The sequence below is a fragment of the Manacus vitellinus genome, unplaced genomic scaffold (genome assembly GCF_001715985.3).
Source record: "Manacus vitellinus isolate BGI_N305 unplaced genomic scaffold, ASM171598v3 scaffold_153_pilon, whole genome shotgun sequence".
Taxonomy (NCBI): Eukaryota; Metazoa; Chordata; class Aves; order Passeriformes; family Pipridae; genus Manacus; species Manacus vitellinus.
Genome location: NW_021939087.1, coordinates 75441 through 94142, shown reverse-complemented (window position 1 = coordinate 94142; position 18702 = coordinate 75441). Strand labels below are relative to the sequence as shown.

The window sequence follows — 18702 nt, the reverse complement described above, 5'->3', positions numbered from 1 at the left end:
AACCAGCCACTAAAACTGGAGTTGTTTAGGAAAAATCCTTCATCTGCTGCAACAAGGAAACCCAACACACCTATTTCTTTTTGTTGCTGAAGGTTATTTCCATCATGGTCCCTTGCTAGCGGTGAAGGAGAAGACCTAATTCCCTTCTCTCCATTCAAACGGATCGTGCTGTAATGGTGGGGGTTTATCCATTAAGTTTCACTAGGGAGAAGCTCCCATCAAGGAGGATTGCCAGAGAAGGATCTGGATTGACTATGGGCTCGTCAAGGAGGATGAGCAGCAAGTCCCAAGTGTGGATACCCTGGTGTGGAGGAGATGTAGCACTCCCACACCCATTGTGATTTATTTGCTGCTGTGAAAACCCATGAGGGCTTTTAAAGAAGCAAAACACCCCCAGCTGGAAGAGAGTGGATAGTTTGGGGCATCAAATTTCGGATTATTCAGCATCCCAGGGATCACCATCCCATTTCAAATCCTAGAGATTTCTGACTACGTTTGCTACAGACTCTACCCTACTGATTTTCTGGCAAGGGAGCTCTGATCCCCAGCCTTCCTTATGGAAATACCACAGGAATTTAACAGGAATAGCGATGCACATCCGAACTGCCTCTGAACACGAGAGCCGATTAACTCCTAACAACAGCAAACCCCAGGGTTATTATGCTCCATCTTCTAAATCATCTCTCAAGTCTTTTTTACTTAAAAATACCTTTTTGCAGTTGAAGACAACGACCAATTCCAACGGCACTTTCAGTGCAGGCACAATGATGGCTTTTATTGCAATGGCTTGAGCGCAGTCTTTATATTGTTACCAGAGTCTCAGACTGGTTTGAACTGGGCTGTCCCACAGGGCTCACGGGGGTCTCGTCCGCCCTACGCCTCTCGCTCCGCTCAATTCCAATCCCATCCCGATCCCTTCTGAGACTTCTCCCGTATCTTTGGTGTTTTTAAAAGCCATGCGCTCGGGTCTCCTCGGAGGACCTCGAAGTTTAGAGCAACCACGTCTGCCTGGACGTCAGTGACACAGATGTCTGTTCTGTTGTGTAAAATAAGCTTGGATGGGTTAAATTCCCTACTGTAAAGTCGCTAACGGATACGTAATGGAAGTCAGGCACCGGACAACGGTCCAACACACCTCAAAATTATCTTCTGATGGCCCCTACGTAATTAACACTGCGCCTAAGAGGGAAAAGAGGTGGGGAAAAGAAAGGAGTTCAGAACTCAGTGCTAACAGTATGTACAAAAGTGCAGTGCTCAATATAGTCCGAAGCAAAGTGACTACTAGTACTTAAAGTGCTAGTTCTGACGTCGGTTTGGTTCAGTGTCCGAAACACGGGGAGAACACGGAAAGGGCGGGGGGGGACTCCCGGGGAGGGGGGGGGGAAATTAAAAACAGACAGCAAACAGACAGCACTGCAACTGCACATGCCACACCAAAAGTGCTTCAAATCACACCATCGCGGAGGGATGCGTAACGCCACGGCTCAGCTTGTGAACACACACGAGCAAACGACTGACACCTTTTAGGTTACTATAAAGAACAGCTCCATTAACTCCACCACCACCACAAACCCATTCGGAAAGCAAGTGGCCACAGCGCACGGAAAACAGAAAAAACAGACCCCACTCCAAAACCACGAGCCTTTTGGAACACTTACGAGTCTTTGCAACTAGGATACTCAAAAGTCTAGCGAAAGCAGCCCTGCCCAGTGTCTGCAACAAGCTTCGCCGACGCTTATCATGCACGTTTACAGAGGAGCCGCGCGGCAGACTGCCTCCTTTTACACCTATCTTACAGGTTAGCCTATTTTACCTATTTATCTGTGGCTTGCTTCGTTAATTGTAGCTTTCTGACTATGCTTTAAGCTGGCTTTTTTTCTCATAACCACCCTACCAGTCGAAGGACAATGAATGCAAGGACAAGACGACGAAGGCGGTCTGGGAAACACTGACGTTACCAACGGCCCGGCTTCACTTTCATGAAGGAAAACACTCCAGAGAAGGACTTTGGATCAGCACGCTCCTGGAAAGAGGCTGGAAAAGGAGGATTCATCCCAATGGACGACAGACACTCCTCCTTTCTCTCTTTAAACACACACTTCCCTTGCCTGTTCTAGCTGCTGGCATCTGCTTCTTTGTGAGCCACAAATCCAGTCCTACCTTTACACTCATGCTGGAAAAGCATCAGATCCGCTTGCTGGAAACAGGGGGCAGGAAATCTCCCTGCTAAGGATGTGCTGGTCCCATTCCTGGGCTGGAAGCTGCTCCTTGCAAGCTGGGACATGCTCCAGCAGTGCCCTCCCATCCCCTTACCTTGGGAGCTCAGCGCTTGCGAAAACAGGGTGTTTTCTCCCAAAAGTGCCACATGGAAAGGGGGAAAACAGATCTTCAGTTCTCACTACATTCCAGCAGGCACCCCCAAAAAAAGGTCACAGCATAGCAAAGTGGCTCCCCAGGCGCCACACGCGCTGCTGCCAAATCTCCAAGGGGTTGTACAAGGCAACATCTGGCTGTGCAACATCTGGTGCATCTGAGGCAGGTATGGATCATTTTTATGGAGAAAGCTCTTTTTAAGTCAAATATATCGACTTGCTGGAGCTGGCAGGATATGTTGGGGATGCTGCAGGTACAGCTGCAGATGTGTTCCTCATCAGAGACCAAGCACTAGGGAGATGGTTTTCCAGAAGCAGGGAACATTTTAAAAGAGAGCTACAAAGCCAGGTCACTTGTTTCCACTACGGCCAGAAAGAGCTGGATTTAAACAAGCAAAAAGCAGGGTCCTGCATACAGGGGATATGGAAGTAACTCCAACTTTGCAGGCATACAAGTGGAAAGAAAGCAGCCTGCAAAAGGCATGGGAGCTGGAGAAGTGCAGTGTGAGATTGGCAGTGCCCCACAGTGAGGAGGGCAGTGTGCAGTGGGGAAACACGACCATCTCAGCCCACCCTCCAGATAAGAAACTGCTGGAATGATGCATCCAGTCTTGTTGCCAAAGCAGCAAGGTCTGGGGAACGTACACAAGAGCGTGGATGTGCCCGTGATCCCGCCAGACATTTCACCATTTGCCATGCGCAGGCACTGGGATAGCATTTGGTTTAAGTACCGCTGACCTCAGCGCTGAGACCAAACCCAAACACCGTACGCATGGACAATTACCAGCCTGGAAACTCCCGTGCCAAAATCACTCCTTTTCCAGGTCTTTTTATAACATGTTCTTTCCTGTCTTCCGAGTGAAAGGATTTTTGGCAGACGATTTGGAAGTGGCTAATAAATCTAACGCTAGGACACCGCGTCCAATTGCACAGTAATTTCCTGCGCTGCTCTCACAAGGAAGTTTGCACGCTTTTGCTGCTTCAGTTTCTCCTATGGACACACCAGTGGCCATGTCTGACACTCCTTACAATTCTGCCTCTGCCTGGAGTGACAACCCTTTTAAATTTTTAAGAAGAGAAGCTATTACAGTTTTTCAGGAGAAAAAGCTGCCTGCTTGCCCGTGACCTCACCTCCAACCCCAGCTCTGGAATTTAAAGGCATTTGTAAAATCCCGCTTCGGATTTTCATCCAAATATCCTTGGCAACTTTTCCACCCTCCAACAAACAACTCATTTGAAAGTTTATTAGGAGCAATGATTTATTTCTGGAGGCGGAGGCTTTTGCTGCGTCCAAGCCTGCAGATACCCCTGCGCTGATTTTCATCAGCGAATGAAGTGATTCCCAGGCACAGCCTATTCCCGAAGAAAACGCCATCCCGGATCGCTCCGTACCAGAGGAACTACAGGGTGAACTGTAGATGCAGGGCCATTTTTAATTCTATGCTAATTATCACAATAAAAACCAGATCCTGCAGCGGAAGGCCGATTCCAGGAAGAAATAATCATCCATCTTTTGTAGCTGGAGCCATGCTGCTCGAGAAGAAGCTTATTTACAAAATGGCAATCTCCAGAAAAAGGCTGTTATCGCTGCCTGACAAAGCCATATATTCTGATACCTTCCGGGGTGGGGGCGGGTCTCTGCCTGGGAAATTCCGCTTTGAATCCAAATGCTATAAACCTCAAATATGGAAAAACCACATCCTGTCCAACAGAAACCAGTTGTGGGGCTGATGCAACCCACTGTACCACAGAAATGATGCTTGGACATCCCTGCTTGGAAAACCCTGCTTTCGGTTTAGAGTAGGAAGCTCATACGGCATCTCGAGTACTTACATGTGAAAGGATGCTGTTAATGAAAGCATCAGTGGTGTGTAAACAAAAATGAAATTCCTCAAGCAGAATTTCTGCATTTTGTATGGTTATTAGATGTGGGCGAGGAGCATCTTTTTTCCCCACCATCGTGCAGGATGACATGAAAATGCCCTTTTTTTGTATGCAGGAAATAAAAACAAACAAACAAACAAACAAAAAAAAACCCCAAACATGAACCTGCAGAGTTGTTGTGAAAGGGGTGAAAAAACCCCAACCAAGTAGCAGGATTGCAATCTGTTCCTGCTCCCCCACGTCCTGCCATAGTCTCTGAAGAGGCTCTAACAGCAGATTGCACTGCCAGACTATCTCACAGAGATGGGAACCTGCACTTTGGGCCACAGCCAAGCAAGACCCCGAGCGCCTTTTTCCTTGACTGCCAAGATACAGTCTTCCTCAAAGAGCTGCTTCCACCTGGGAATGCCAACACTGCCAGCTTGCTACCCACCGAAAGGGCTCTGCTCCGCGTTCTCCATCTCTCCTCACTGGGTATCCACATGCATCCAAGATGCCTGTGTCCAGCATCACCAGGCAGGTTTGTGGGGAGCAGCAGAACAGCTCCGACACATCGCCCTGCTGTAATGACGGAGCCTGAAGACGGGAACATTGGACCACAGGGACGGCATGTTGAAAGCAAAACATTTTATTACCAGCGGTTAAGCTTCATAATGCACACTTATGAGTAAGAGAGAGGTTATATGGAGATCACTTTGCTCCCTACCAACTGCAGCTTCTGGGATTAAATGCAGCAGCTGTTGAGCGGAGCGTAACGGGACCAGTGCAAAGAAAAGGAGAATAAAATACATTTGAAACGGCGGGGGGTAGCTTGGCAGAAAACAGGTCCCTGACTTGAAATTCAACGAGAAAGCTTTTTTTTTTTGTTTTTTTTTCCAGCTGTACCAAAAGCCACAGCGCCCTAGACAACAGCTGGTGACCAAGCACCGCTCTGAAAACCAACTCGACGCCCACCTCGGCGCCTCCCACCTGGTACGGGCACCGCGGCTCCGACACAGCACAGGAACATCGGAGGGGACCGCTTTTCCTTGGGGGGCACAACACCTCTACAGACAATGGATCAAGCCCAGGTGCAAAGCAGGATGCTGCAAAAACAGGAGCTCCTGTATAATCGCAGGTGCCTACGGGAAATTTTGGTGGCCACGAAGGCAGAAAGGTGGATGACAACCGGGATCTATCCCGGATTCAGGGACAGCGCAAGGCTCGCCTGGGCTTGACTCACATGTGTGATTTTTGGTTTGTTTTCTGTCTGTTTCCATGCAATGTTTTTGACAGTAAATGCCAGCCTGAGATGGTTTCTAAAGAACACAAGTTTCTTTCAGCAGAAATTGCCCCTTCAATCTAAGATCAAAAATCCAGTTATCTTTCCTAGAGGTCAGAGGCCATAAAAAAGCTATTTTGGACCATCCACTAAAGAGTCACTTATAGGGTTTAACAGCACCAGCTTTTTTAGCCCAAATCAGTTTACCTTCCAGCCAATCTTCCACAAGCAGCTTCAAATTGCATCAAATCCTATCCAGAGGAATGCTCTGATCTCCCCTTTCCCAGTATTACAGCTCTCATTTCACAATAGTTTCTGCATTCAAACAAAATTCAAAGGAGAAAATGCCTTCACTAGTGAAAGAGGACTCCAGCAACTGCTAGCACAAAACTACCAATTTTTCTTCTCCTAGCAAACAAACAACTTGGCTAGAAAGATGGGAAGCTCTTGGAAGACTGAAAGCCTGGAGGAGTCTGGTGTTTAGGCTGAGACAAGTGAAAACTCCCCATGACTTGGCCTCTTGCTTGTTCTGTTTTGCACAGAATCTTCAGCCTCACCGAGGGGAAGAGACCGGTACGGGTTTTGAGAGAGCACCTCAAGGGCTTATTGCAACAGCTCAAGGGCTGCAGTGTGGAGGAGGAGGATGAACCTCCCTCTGTGGGGAGCCTGAGAAGGGAGCTTTGGGGAGGTTATCCCAACTGTAATGGGTGTCTCCTAAGAGCAGGAAAGAGGTGAGAAAAGCAACAGGTTAAACGGCAGTTTGGTGCTGCAGAGAGGAGCAAATGGGCACCTCTGCCTCACGCTCTGGATTGGGGGTTTTCTTGCAGTTTCACACATACCAGCACAAAGCACGCACTGCCAAACAGACAATTTTAAGCTGTTCTTAAAAGAAAAGTCTCTGTAATATGCCTTCACCAAGGTAACCCACAGTTAAAAGCTGGCAGCATCCGTGAAAATGTTCCAGCACCTCCTTCTTCTTTTTTATTTTTTTTTTTAATTCTTTTTTTAATAAGACAGCTAGAAGGAACTTATCACTTGTTACCTCAAAGGGTTACCCCTGGCAGCACTGAGGGATGGCTGTGCTGACATAAGCAATAAATGCTGTTATGGATGCAGCAGGATTATGTGCAGACTGTGTGCTGGCACACGCCGATCCCAGGACAGACATGTCCATGTGCTCTCCAGAGCGGATGCACCAGGCAAGAGCTAAAAGTCCCATGAGGCAGAAAAGGAAGGATGAAATAGCTGGGCTGCTGCAGAATCCAGGATAAAGCTGTGGATGCCTTCCCTTTGAGTTATACTGTGACACACAATACCTGTGAGTGATGGTCCCTTGCCTGGCTCAGGTCTCTGCTGCCACTTTGACCCAGGTGCCACAGGCAGGCTCTGGTGGTCCCTGGTCATGGTGGCTCCCACTGCAGCAACCAGAGTCAGTACAGGAGTGTAAGAGAGCAGACAGGAGCCTGGCAGAGGCACAGGCTCTTATCTCCACATCTCCATACCCACTTTGCTGTGGGCATGCTCATCCCACAGGCCTGAATTTAGTAACCCACATCAAACCCCTGGGTCGATTCCCAAACTGATATGGAAGCACCCTGCTGTTACGCACTCCGAGAAAAGTGACTCTAATTGCTCTACACCCCATTTAAATGTCCCGGGGAGGAGGAAATCCTGGCAACATTCAGAGAAACAAAATTAAGGTTACATGTAACAAAGGATCCAGGGATGGCATCGAGCCCTGGTGAGAAGGAAGAGCCTCAGCTCAGAGCAACACTTGCAGCAGATGCAGTAAAGCTCATCCCTGGGGAAGCTGTCAGACAGTGTCTACAAGCGACATGGTGCGTGCTGGCTGCTCAGAGGAAGCAGCACATGATCAAATCTGCCCCAGGTAACTCGTTCCCTACTCCACATGGGAACCATCGTGGAGGGGATGGTTAAATAACTCCCCCTTTGCTGCAGCATCACCCCAAGAACCTGCCCCAGCCTAGAGTTAACATCAGCCAGAGCCCTGCCGTCCTTGCAAGGGCTGCAGGAGCAGGTGAGAGCTGCAGAACAGCATCCCTGGAATGGTTAAGGCCAAATCATACCAAAACAGACACAGATGAAAACAACTGCCTGGGAAAAACATAACCAGTTCCACATCTTTTTGTCCTACATCGGCTGCAGCAGTTGGAAAACACGTGGGGAGGGAGGGAACTGAGGCACATTTGGGTTTTGCACAATGTTTCCAGAGGGATTCACAAGCAAGGCTTAAAAAAATGTGCTGAACCTCTAAGGAGAAAAACAAATTTAGGGCTCTTAAGCCAGGTCACCCACAAGACATGAACAGGACTGATAAATACTCTTAGTGGTCCAAATGGGAAGAAGAAAAGCACAACCAGGACTGGGCCCTGCCAGCAAAGTGAGAGGAAAATGTCCCTATGCACTGAGCCATATAAATACCTACAGGGGTTTCTGCTTTAGTGACCTTGATCTTTTGCAACCAGATGGAGCAAGAAATAAAATGCCACTTCAAAGGATACGCTCTGAGGTAAGACGCACAGAGGTTTGGTTCACCTTGTGAAGCACCGTGCCTACTCTCAGCTTCTAAGTAAAACATTTGAGCCAAAAAACTCTTTCCCTAATTTTACCAGGATGGGGGTATTATTAAAAATGCTTAAATTAAAAAACTTCATCGCTTACTACAGCGGTGTGCACAGTAACTGAGTTGTTGGACCCAGGATAAGTCCCACTGCCAAGAACTGAGAGTCAAATCCTTGCCCTCTCCTCTTGGCTGTCAGTGGCCTCTGCTCGTCCCTGCTGAGACATCTACCTGGGAAAAACTCTTTTAAAAGTGCCACCAGCACAATGCTCCACTTCCCAAACACTTTGCTGTGCTCACTGGAGTCTCAGCAAAGAGACTGTCCTTGGAGGCAGCTCAGTTCCCTCGCAAATATCTGTTCTAAGCAGCACTATGGAGATCTTGGGAGTGTTCAAACATCTGGAAGGAAAGAAAAAGCAGCAAACGTGGAGGCAACCCAAACAGAAATATACCTGTTGGCTGCACACTGAGTTTCATTTACCCCAGAGCACTGCTCCATCACCTCTCTGCCTGCACATAAGGTCTCTGGCCTTAGATTCCCCCTGCCAGCTTCCTGGAGGAGAGATTCTCTTTTTAATACCGGGTACTTCCCAACCAGGCAGCAGCACAGGAAACTCCTCCATACTCCAAGCAAAAATGACAATTTGCAAAGCAGCAACAGGTCCAAGGGGAACTTGAAGAGACAAAACAGCTCCTGTTCAACACCAGTTGCCGAGGGAAGAGGTGGGAGCCGTGCCAAAGCCAGGCTTTGCTCCCTGTGAGCCCTCTGGTTTGCTCTCATGCTGTGAAGCTGCTGGGGTGTGCTGCTGCCAGCACACAGCGTGCTCCAGCTCACCCTTTACACTGCTAACATGGAACAGCAGGGATAATTAATTTATGTTAAAAATACCAGGGCGGAATTGGCACATTCAGTCTTTTCCCTAGGAAGAGGAGGGAAGGAGTAGCTGCTTGACAGATGTTGGTCATATGCTTAAATGCCCTTCTGGAAGGCGCTGGGATATACGTGTTGAGCGGAGACAGAACGGAGTGAGAACCTGGAGGAAATTCTCTCTAGTTAGACCTACACAAAACTCTCAGATGTCCTTGCAATAAAATGCTAGTAAGGAGAAGTTCATGCAAATATTTCTATGACTATTCATACAATAAGAACACACAATCCTCGGAGAGTTAGGAACACAAGGGAAAACCTGTATTTCCAAACATGTTGGCACAGGGAGATTATATTGCTGCTTGATGCTTTCCTTCCATTTGTGTTTAAACGGACTCATCAGAAAGCAACAAGTACATGATGAGGGCTAAAAATTACCCTCGGTGGAAGGCTTTGTATTTCCTTAGGAAAGGGTGCAGAAGAGACCTGACAACAGCCTTTAATTATATATAAAAGCTGCAGCAGGGAAGAAAATAAACTGTTTCCATATCTCCTCTGGAGAGCACGGTCTGTAAGGCAAAAAGCAACAGAATTAAATGGAAGGAAGGGACACACAGACTGGACAGCATGAGAAGTATCTGAGAAGAAGCAGGGGGAGACAGCTTGGGGAGGGAGGCTGGGAATATCCACCGTGGGAGATTTGAAAGAGCAGATTTTTGCCAGGTCGTTCAACTTGGGAAAAATAAGAATGCTTTTTGCTGTGTGGGCCCTGAAATGGACCATTAGAGGCACCCTTGCAAACTTAAGTTTGGAGTCAGGTATGTTCCAAACCTTCCAAACACTCAATTTCACAACAAATTTCTCCCTTTCCTGCTCTTGGTGATCATCAGTATTGGTCAGCATCAGATCACCACAAAAGCTCTGATGCCAAACAAACTCCTCTTTCTCACACCCCTTTGAGGTAGGGAAGTATCATTCACCCCGTTTTAGTGGTGGGGAACATAGGCACAGGCAGGATAAAGCCAAAGTGATCCCGTCTCCATTATCAGGAGGCCCAGCCTGAGACACTGACAGCTTTTCCAGAGTCCTCGCAATTATTCCAGCACTTCACTGGTTCAAAGCACAGCTTTCAACAGCTGTTAACACCCGAGCGGGGCTCAGGAAAACAAAGGCAATACAAGTGGTGATCATCTGCAGAGTCTTGTTAGAAATGACACAACCCTTTTGCAAAGACAGGCACACAGAAATTGCTTCTTGAAAGCTGCTTTCTTTCCCTCTGATCCCCTCCAGCCTTCACCAACACCTTTCCCTTGCAATGGAAAAGAGCAGCTGCCCCATCGATAACACAACACTCCATCACTCAGCTGGCTCCTGGAGCAAGGCTCCAGTGAAAAGCACACAAGAGCATCCATAAATTGGGATGGCATGAGCAAACCTTAGAGGTCACCAACACTTGTGTGCTCCCCTAAGCCTCCGCAGGTATTCTTGAGCAAGCCTCCCAGTTCGGTAAGAGCCAAGCCACTTGAGTCTTAAAAAGCAAGCTGGAAAAGCAGACATTCCATCCATCGGACACACTCAGCCCCGATGGGTTTGTTGGCAAGATTAGACACTTGCAGAGCACGTTACTGTTCCCAAAGAGGAAGGAGAACCGGCCCAAGAGAACCACCCTGGTCCCCGAGTGGAGCACCCAGGCTCTCTGCCTCCTTCCCCAGCTCCACGGAACTCCAGCGCCGACGGTGCCGCCTGTTCCTCCTACTACAGATAAAACTCGTCATGCTCTGTGATTCCCTGGAGCACGGATCTTGTCCTCGCTTCCTTCCACCCCCTCCTGCCTTTTCATTCCTCTACCTCAGTGGGAAGCTCTTACTCCCCCTCTCCCTCAGCATTGTGCCAACAACATGTGCTCCGAACAAAGACCAGATGGGAATACTTGTAAGAGCCTGGGGTTAACCCGTGTCTTTTATCCCACATACTCTCTGCTGTTTTGAAACGCAGACTCTATTGCACACGATTTGCAGTGTAAAGATTTAAGGGTAGTAGTAGAGTATGCTGCTATTGCTTGGGAAATCCACCTCCCTGCTCCTATTGCACGTCGAACATCCCCGACACGGGAAACGGCAAAGACGACAGATAACGTTTTAACGTCTCAAAGGGAAGAACCTACCGGAAACAGGGGAAACACGACTATGCGTATACATGTAGATAATATTCCTAATATTCCTCTCTCCCTTGCCTCCCCGTTAATTTGTGCCCACATGTGAACTCAGGGGTGTCCTGTCAGTGCAGTGCTGAGTGGGGCCGGGCACAGAGCCTCCCGGCTTCAGCCGGCTGCCAGCACCCAGCACCGAGGGGGATCTTTGCCTCCAATTAATCTCCGCGCGGCAAACGATCGGCGACGAAGGAACAGACGCAAACTTCTGCCTTCGGGATGGATTTCCCCCACCGCGCCTCAGAAATCCATCTGACTGCCTGCACGGCCAAGGCAGGAGCCATTATCTCACCCTGTTGAATATACTAGTATGTAGGATGGGTCTGGAACACCTAAAAGATGGAATATGTCTTTTCTAATTTACGGTGGCTACTCTGTACAGAGTTAGCAATTTTCCATGTGCCACTCCAAGCGTTTTGAGGTAGCCTAGCAATTAAGAAGATGAATTAGCGAGTCGTTAATGATGGTTTTATTGGGGTGGCAGCCAGGCCCCTCGAGGCTAGGTCAGCATGAGCACGACCACACTCAACACGAGAACACCAGCAGGTACCTACACCTTTCTAGAAGATCATGTACGTGAGAGAGCCCTGGGGCTGCAGGTTCAGGTTCCGCGTGATGCCTCCCTCGGCATGTGGAAGGAACGATCTAATTACATCCATCACAGAAATGCCAAAACGACATCCGGCTTATAAAACCTCAATTTATGCCCTGACATTTCAGGAAAACCAATTTTCAATCCATGTCATCTATCAGGAGCTCTTGGTATTTTATTTCACCTCGATGCTTTAGAATACCGTTGCCTTTATGGAGGTGCAGGTGGGGAACTGAGCATGGGCGGACAAAATATCAGGAGGAAAAAATGGAGTCAGCCCATCTGCAGACTTGGGAGAAACAGAACAGCAGGAGGTCTGGCTTTAGCTTTTTCCAAATCACCCGAGTCCAGAAGCACCTTGTCCCCTAGCTGGGTTTTTTTTCCTGTGCTCAAGACAGAATTCAGCCATTTTTAGGCAAGACTGGATCACCCCAAACCAACACATTTTGGCAAAGGCTCTGAGGTGACAGCCTCCATATAGCTTATGGTGTAGCCTTTAATTCCACTCTCATTTGAATAAACTCTTCATTTCAAACACAACCTTTATTTGAAAGGAATGGAGGGGTAGGAGGGGAAAGGTGAATTTTAAACAGCACAACACATTAAGTAACTGAAAATAAAGGGCAATTTAATTTTGGAGGAAGCAGCATAGAAAATTAAACAGAAGGTCTAATTCTCTTTAGGAACTCTTTCATAAACTGTATATATCTACTGTATGTACAGCAAAAGAGGGAATGCCATGGAATTGAAATCACTTATTAAGTAATTTTTGACCTGGTGCAAAATCTGCCCAATAAAAATACACAATAATAAACCTTTTTCTCCTATAAAAATTACTAGGATTGGATAACAGGACTGCAAGTCACGCAAGCACTAGGCTTCCTAACCACCACCAACTCCCATCCCTGGGAGTTTAGGGCACTGCAATAGGGCATAGGGGAAAAAAAAATGATGCAATTACCAGACTATGACATCTGTAGCTGAAAAAACAAATGTGCTGACATTGATTTTGGTAATTGCTTGGGGGTTTTTTTTGTATAAAGGATGGGATTTTAATACTTCTGCTTGGGATTTTATGAACGTGGTAGTACAGATCTGCAGAGCCAGGGCTTGTAAAATGGCACGGAAACACAACGTGGCCAGGAGTACCTGCAGCTGCCTCTTCCGCACAGCTCTCACCTCGCCTCAACGACGCCTCCAAGGAAGAGTTTTGCCTCCTTTTGACTATGTTTTCCCTTTCAGCCTTGCTGAAAACCTAAGGGATGCTCACGAGGGCCGTGACCAAGAGCTCCCAGCCAGCTCTGGGTGAACCAACACCTTTCTCCAGACCAGTGGCAGGAGCGGACGTCCCCTCCTCAGACTGCGCACTTCAGATAAATAAGATTATTTCGCTACGAGCTACTACAGGCTACAATATAGTCACATAAATATAGTAATGCCTATATGTGAATATGGATTGGTATATATCGGATACAGATAAGAAACACTTACGACGACGAGTAGATACCAATAACCGCTGCAGCTTCTCGCTGGGTAAAGTCCATCGCCCGGGCTCCACGCCAGGAGCCCCCGAGGGTGGGGTCTGCCATCCCCTCGGAGCGCCCGGCGGGCCGCCCTCACCACACCAGTGCAAAACGCTTCCCAACCCTTCCATAGCTCTGTACTTTCCCAAGGAAGCCGGCTCGATGGGCCGGACTCAACACAACATCCCCCACCTCCCCAGCTGAAAGGCAAGGGAAAGCCCCCAAGGCCCCTTTCCACCCGGGATAAGCTTTTTAGGGACCGCCCCACCTTCTGCGCCAGCAGCGGGGAAAGCCAAGAACGAGGGAGATGCTGGACTTGGCTTTGTCAAGACTAGACGTGAAAAGCCCAGTTTTAAGCCTCGACAGCAACACAGGGGGCCCGATCTGCAGAAGGGGCGAGGAGCCACCACGACGGCAGAGCTGAGGACGCTCAGCAGCTCTGCACATTTGCAACTTAAAAAACCAAATCATCCCACCCGGGGTGGCTTGAGAGGATCCTCAATACAGCGCCTGTCCTCCTCTAACATACGAGCGGAGCTGGACCGAGCAGGTGCAACAGGTCTCTAACAGACACATGCATGCAGGAGACAGCTTCTCTCAGCATTAGACTACGTTATCAAAGCATCCCCTTACCAGAGCGGGAGCAGAAATGTGCTCCTAATATTATTTACACAATATAAAGTGCATTAGGATTTAATCATTCAACTGACAGACTTTCTGCCGGGACCATACAATTTTGAAACAGAGGTGAGGGCTTGAATAGGAAATTCTCTCATGAGAAAAAGAGGTTCAGACCGGTGCTCTTCACCCTGTCCTCCTAAGGATTGTTTTTGGCCGTTCTTTCTAGTGCAAATAAGCTTGTGTTTTCTCAAGTTTAAGGGACATGGCAGTTTCGGGGGGTTGGGAGTGAACATTTAAAACGCATCAGGGATCTGGTGCTCCCGAGCATCTCGCTGGGCCCTCCTGCACACCAGCAGCCCACGCTGCCACCGCGCTCGGAAGCTGGAGACGCGCTGCCAAAAACACAAAGGGACCCGTTTCCGAATCTCACCGTTCAAGACTTGCATTGCTGCACTTGCAGCGCACCCATATTACCCTCCGACCCAACATCTGCGAACACCGGTGCTTCCCATCACGTGGAAACCCATCACTCTCCAACCCAACATCTGCAAACGCCAGTTCCTTCCATCGCGGTGGAAACCCGTAGCTACTGGTCTGCCCAGGGGTGATCGGCAGTGAACGTGAAGATCCCGATCCAGGTTTGGATACTAAGGTGCACCCCATGCCAGGGGAGTAAATGCATTAGCGGATCCTACGGGATACCTGCGTGCCAGAACCGAGCCCAGCCCGGCAGCCAGCAGACGCTGGATTCCTGGGTGATATTTATAACAATCTAATGACATCGGAAGGCCAATTAATCAACAAAAGATAAAGGTTTTTCTTAAAAAATGGGCAGCTATAAGGAAAGCCACTTTGCATCCTTTTTTCCTTCTAAAACGGTGAAGAAAACATCCCTTTCCAATGACGAGTAATTTCCTCACCAACACTACAGGAACACAGGGAAGGCATGATCACTTACAACACACGTGGTCACTCGGGCTAATTCCAACGCAGGAGCTTTTACGATCCCTTGAGGCGAAGGTAGGCAGGGATGGGGAGATGTCGAGCCACGTAGAAACGGGAAGGAGAGCGTAAAAAGTTTGTACATTCATAGCTCCGGCTTGTTGGACTAGAAGGGAATTTTTTTACCTCAGGCACTGTGACGGGCAGCAGCAGTCAGCGATACGCTAACAACTCATTCACTAAATTCTGGTTTCACACCAATGACAGGATGTAGAGTTACTTTAATGTTGGGGTTTGTGTTTTTTGTTTTTGTTTTTTTAATTGACCTGTTAAAACCATTAGGACCAAAGCCATGGGAGTGATGATGAACCAGCGCCCCCCGGTACAACCCCTGCTGATTCATCACGGTCCGCGGGCGATTCAAGTGATGGAGCAAAAACACGTCCTCCAGGTTTGAAAAAGGACCTGAAAGAGCAATCTGTGGAGAAAGGGATGGGAGTTTTTGACACTAAGCCAAAGGCTTGGTTGCTGTAACTGCTATATGTGGTTTTAAAGGGGGAATCACCTAAAACAGTGAAATTAACTTTCTTACTTGTCACAACCGTAACATTTTCCTAAAGGTTCTTTGGTGACTTTGGTGCAAGCTTTTATTTTTTTTTTATTTTTTTTTTTAAATTTTTTTTTTCCCTAAGTTAAAACAGATCAACCAGTTTTAGTACCCAAACTAAAGTCCAGATTATCCTCTTGGTTCCCAACCCTGCCTCCCCAACCTTTCTCATTATGACCTTAACAGGCAACAGCATTTGGATTGAGTGTGGTCATGCAGGTGGGTCCAGACTCGGAGCGGTGAATGGTCTGGTTGGAAATAAATATGTTTCTCAAAAGATTAAAAAATAAAACATGTAATGGCTGCATGGAAAAATAGCTGGTCCCACGTGCACACTCGGCCACTCTGTAATTAAACGATCCGAATGATTATGAATTTCTCATTAGACATGGAAATGCCTATTTCAAACAAGCTTAAAGGTGAGCAGCACGCTACTGGAAGTACCTGGAGCTCAATCAAACTCCCGCTGGTTCCAGGGGAAGGAGCTGGTCACCCAAATAGTGGACAAGCCCCTTACACTATAAATTATTCACGTTTTAAGAAACAACAAAATCTTTCATCAACCTCCCAGCCGGGTAATTGCACCCATTTTCCCTCCAGGCAGAGAGTCGATATCGTGAGATGCAAAACTTGACGTCACAAAGGCTCCAGCGGGGCGACACCCACACTGGACTGGAACTGCTCAATGGCAGCTCCAGCTCCGAGCGAGTGGGAAAGGGGGGTGATGGTAGGGCATGGATACCACCTCCTAACGACAACACCACCTGGAAAATCAACAGGACAGAAAACCCGACATGGTGCCCACCAGGGCTTCCGAAATGCGCCGCGGGTGAGCATTGACAGAGGTGCCTTTGCCTATGAATGCAGCGGTGCACCAAACCCCCCAGAGGTCTTTCTCACGCCCAGGGTGTTTTCCTGGCACAGGTAACATCGTGACCGGATTAATCTCACGCCTGGGAGAGAAGCGTTCCATCCACCTCCCCGCACCCACTCCACAGTCGCCTGCTGGAACCCGTAACACACCTCGTACAAAAATACCTTCTGAAATTTCGGGCAAAATGCATTAAAAATAATAATAATAATAATAAAAAAAAAATGGCCAGCCTCACACGGGCGGAACACGGAGATGAGGAGTGGGTTATTATTCATTGCCACTAATTCAGAGGGCTTAGCGCTCGAGCAGAGCTCTGCTATCCCGGGAGACTCAGGTTATCCAGTCAGCACAAAACTACGGAATGAGTAACAAATCTTCTGCCCTTCACCAGCACGTGACCCAGGTCTGACTGGTTATCGAGGTTTTACCCACACAGACTGTTGTTTCCCACCCAATAACCAGCAGATGCCAATTTTAAAACCTCTCTCCCTCCTCGCACAGACCAGCAATTCACGTGGATTTGATTTTGGCCGTGAACGCTCTACAGTGGCACTGCTCAGCCTTTGGACCGAGCACGGGCAGAAGCCAGTCCAGGAAAACCCGTGATAAGCAGAAAGTGATACGTTTCATCTTAAGGTTTGGGGTGGGGGTACTTTTGTATCATGTTTAAGTGCAACACAAGCCTTATCTAGACTATTTAAAGGTCAGAGTGCCGGATTTTGTTTGTGCTGATACGCGAACTTCCATAGTCTTCAACACTCGAAGCAGCTGACTCATACGGACTCGGGAGGCTGGTCCTTTCCTAAGACATACGGAGATGTTTTGGGTGTAATTTAACGTGATAACCAGACTCCTATAACATTATGTACCAGAGTTAGCAAGAACTCCCAGAAAAGGACTTTACAAAAAACTTGGGGCAACTTGGAATTACTATAGGTCAGTCCCTCTCACCAATTTCTGCTTGTTTTGTTTCGTTATTTGTCCAATGCACTCTATTCCAGACCCTCTTGCTCTTCACCACTGTCCCCTCTGGCATCCATTCTTTTTTCTTTATGGCTGTTGTAAATTCTCCTCATCTCTTCTTCGTACTTGATAAAATTTTCCCCGAACCGTGTCCACGCTTTGTAGGGGACTGTGATGGTGTTACGGTAGGGCGGCCTCACCTCACTTACCTTCAGGAAAATGCCGTACCTGTTGGATCCCACGTCGAAGTAGAAGCGCTTGTTGTCCACTCGGAAGGAGGTGCCCTCGGGGAGCTCCGGGGGCTCGTCGCCTCCCCCCCGCCGGTCCTCTATGTCCCCCTCGCCGTACTCTTCGATCAGCTGGACCAAAGCATCCCTGAACTCGATCATCCCCTGCGCCGGGAGGACGATCGTCTGCTCCTGTCCCAAGCTGTGGCCAAAGTAGCCCATCATGCCAGGTCCCCTGCTCATGGTTTGCCTAATCCGCAAGAAGCGCCCGCGCTGGTTCTCCTTCAGGTCCAGGTAGTACTTCCTGTTGTCCCTCTCGATGTACTCCGTTTTGAGGACGCTGTGAGGGGGCTCTTCGGAGCCCACGGACACCGGGGGCGAGGGCGGCGGGTGCTGCTGCCGCCTCCGGGGATGCTGCTCCTTGTCATTGCTGTGCTCGTGCCCCCGGTGGCCGCCCTTCAGGCCCAGGTGGGCGTAGTGCTCGATGAAGTCCCCCAGGCAGTCCTTCAGCTCGGCAGCCACGGACAGGGAGAGGGTCAGCTTGCTTTTCCTGATGTTGTCCTGCCGGCCTCTTCCTATCCAGACCTCGGCGATCTTCAGGAAGCGGCCGCGGGAGCTCTGTTTCACATCCAGGTAAAACCGCTTCTTCTGGATGTCCACCCTCTTGGAGGCCAGCTCCTGGATCTCCATGCAGCTCCCCTGGGAGGAGGCAGGGTAGTGGTACTGCTGTTGGGACTGGGAATAAACGCTCCTGTGCAGGCCAGAGCCTCCCAGGTTCCTTCCTCCTCCTCCTCCTCCTCTCCCTCTTTCCATCTTTACCAGTCAGCTGGAAATAATACACAACAGAGACACAAACGACAACATCAGCACCAGGGGCCTGCTTGGCTCCTCGGCAGCAGCTCCGTTCAGCGCCGCTCTCTCTACAAAGGCTCCTGCATCCCTCTCGGCTGCCACAGTACGCAGCATCGCAGCCAAACGATCCCAGACACTCTTCCCCTCCTGTGCTCCGGCTCCAACATCCTCCCCCGGAGCAGGGAGCCCTAATTCCAGTGTCACTTCGGCCCCCGGCAGCACTCCCTGCCCTGCAGCCCCCCCAGCTCCCCTGTCCTGCCCCTGTGGCACTAGAGACCCTCCAGCTACCCCACGGGGGTGGGTTATGGTGCTCCTGTTTTGGGGGG

The 18702-nt window shown here is 48.9% G+C and overlaps 1 protein-coding gene across 2 annotated transcripts; it reads right to left on the bottom strand.

The window, feature by feature from the left end:
- Positions 1–1155: 1155 nt before the first annotated feature.
- PURG (purine rich element binding protein G) lies at positions 1156–18345 on the bottom strand. Of its 2 annotated transcripts, XM_018069397.1 has the most exons (2): positions 17507–18345; positions 1156–1179 (listed from the first exon to the last, which is right to left on the bottom strand). In XM_018069397.1, exons 1-2 carry the CDS (start codon positions 18335–18337, stop codon positions 1168–1170), a joined length of 843 nt encoding a protein of 280 aa, XP_017924886.1. In that variant the 5' UTR covers positions 18338–18345; the 3' UTR covers positions 1156–1167. The 2 variants fall into 2 exon arrangements, with proteins under 2 accessions (XP_017924886.1, XP_008922922.1); XM_008924674.2 differs by lacking the exon at positions 1156–1179 and having other exon boundaries at positions 16580–18345.
- Between the last annotated feature and the right edge of the window lie 357 nt (positions 18346–18702).

Excerpts from the sequence above, each read along its gene's own strand:
- PURG (XM_008924674.2), bottom strand. The coding sequence starts at position 18,337 with ATGGAAAGAGGGAGAGGAGGAGGAGGAGGAGGAAGGAACCTGGGAGGC.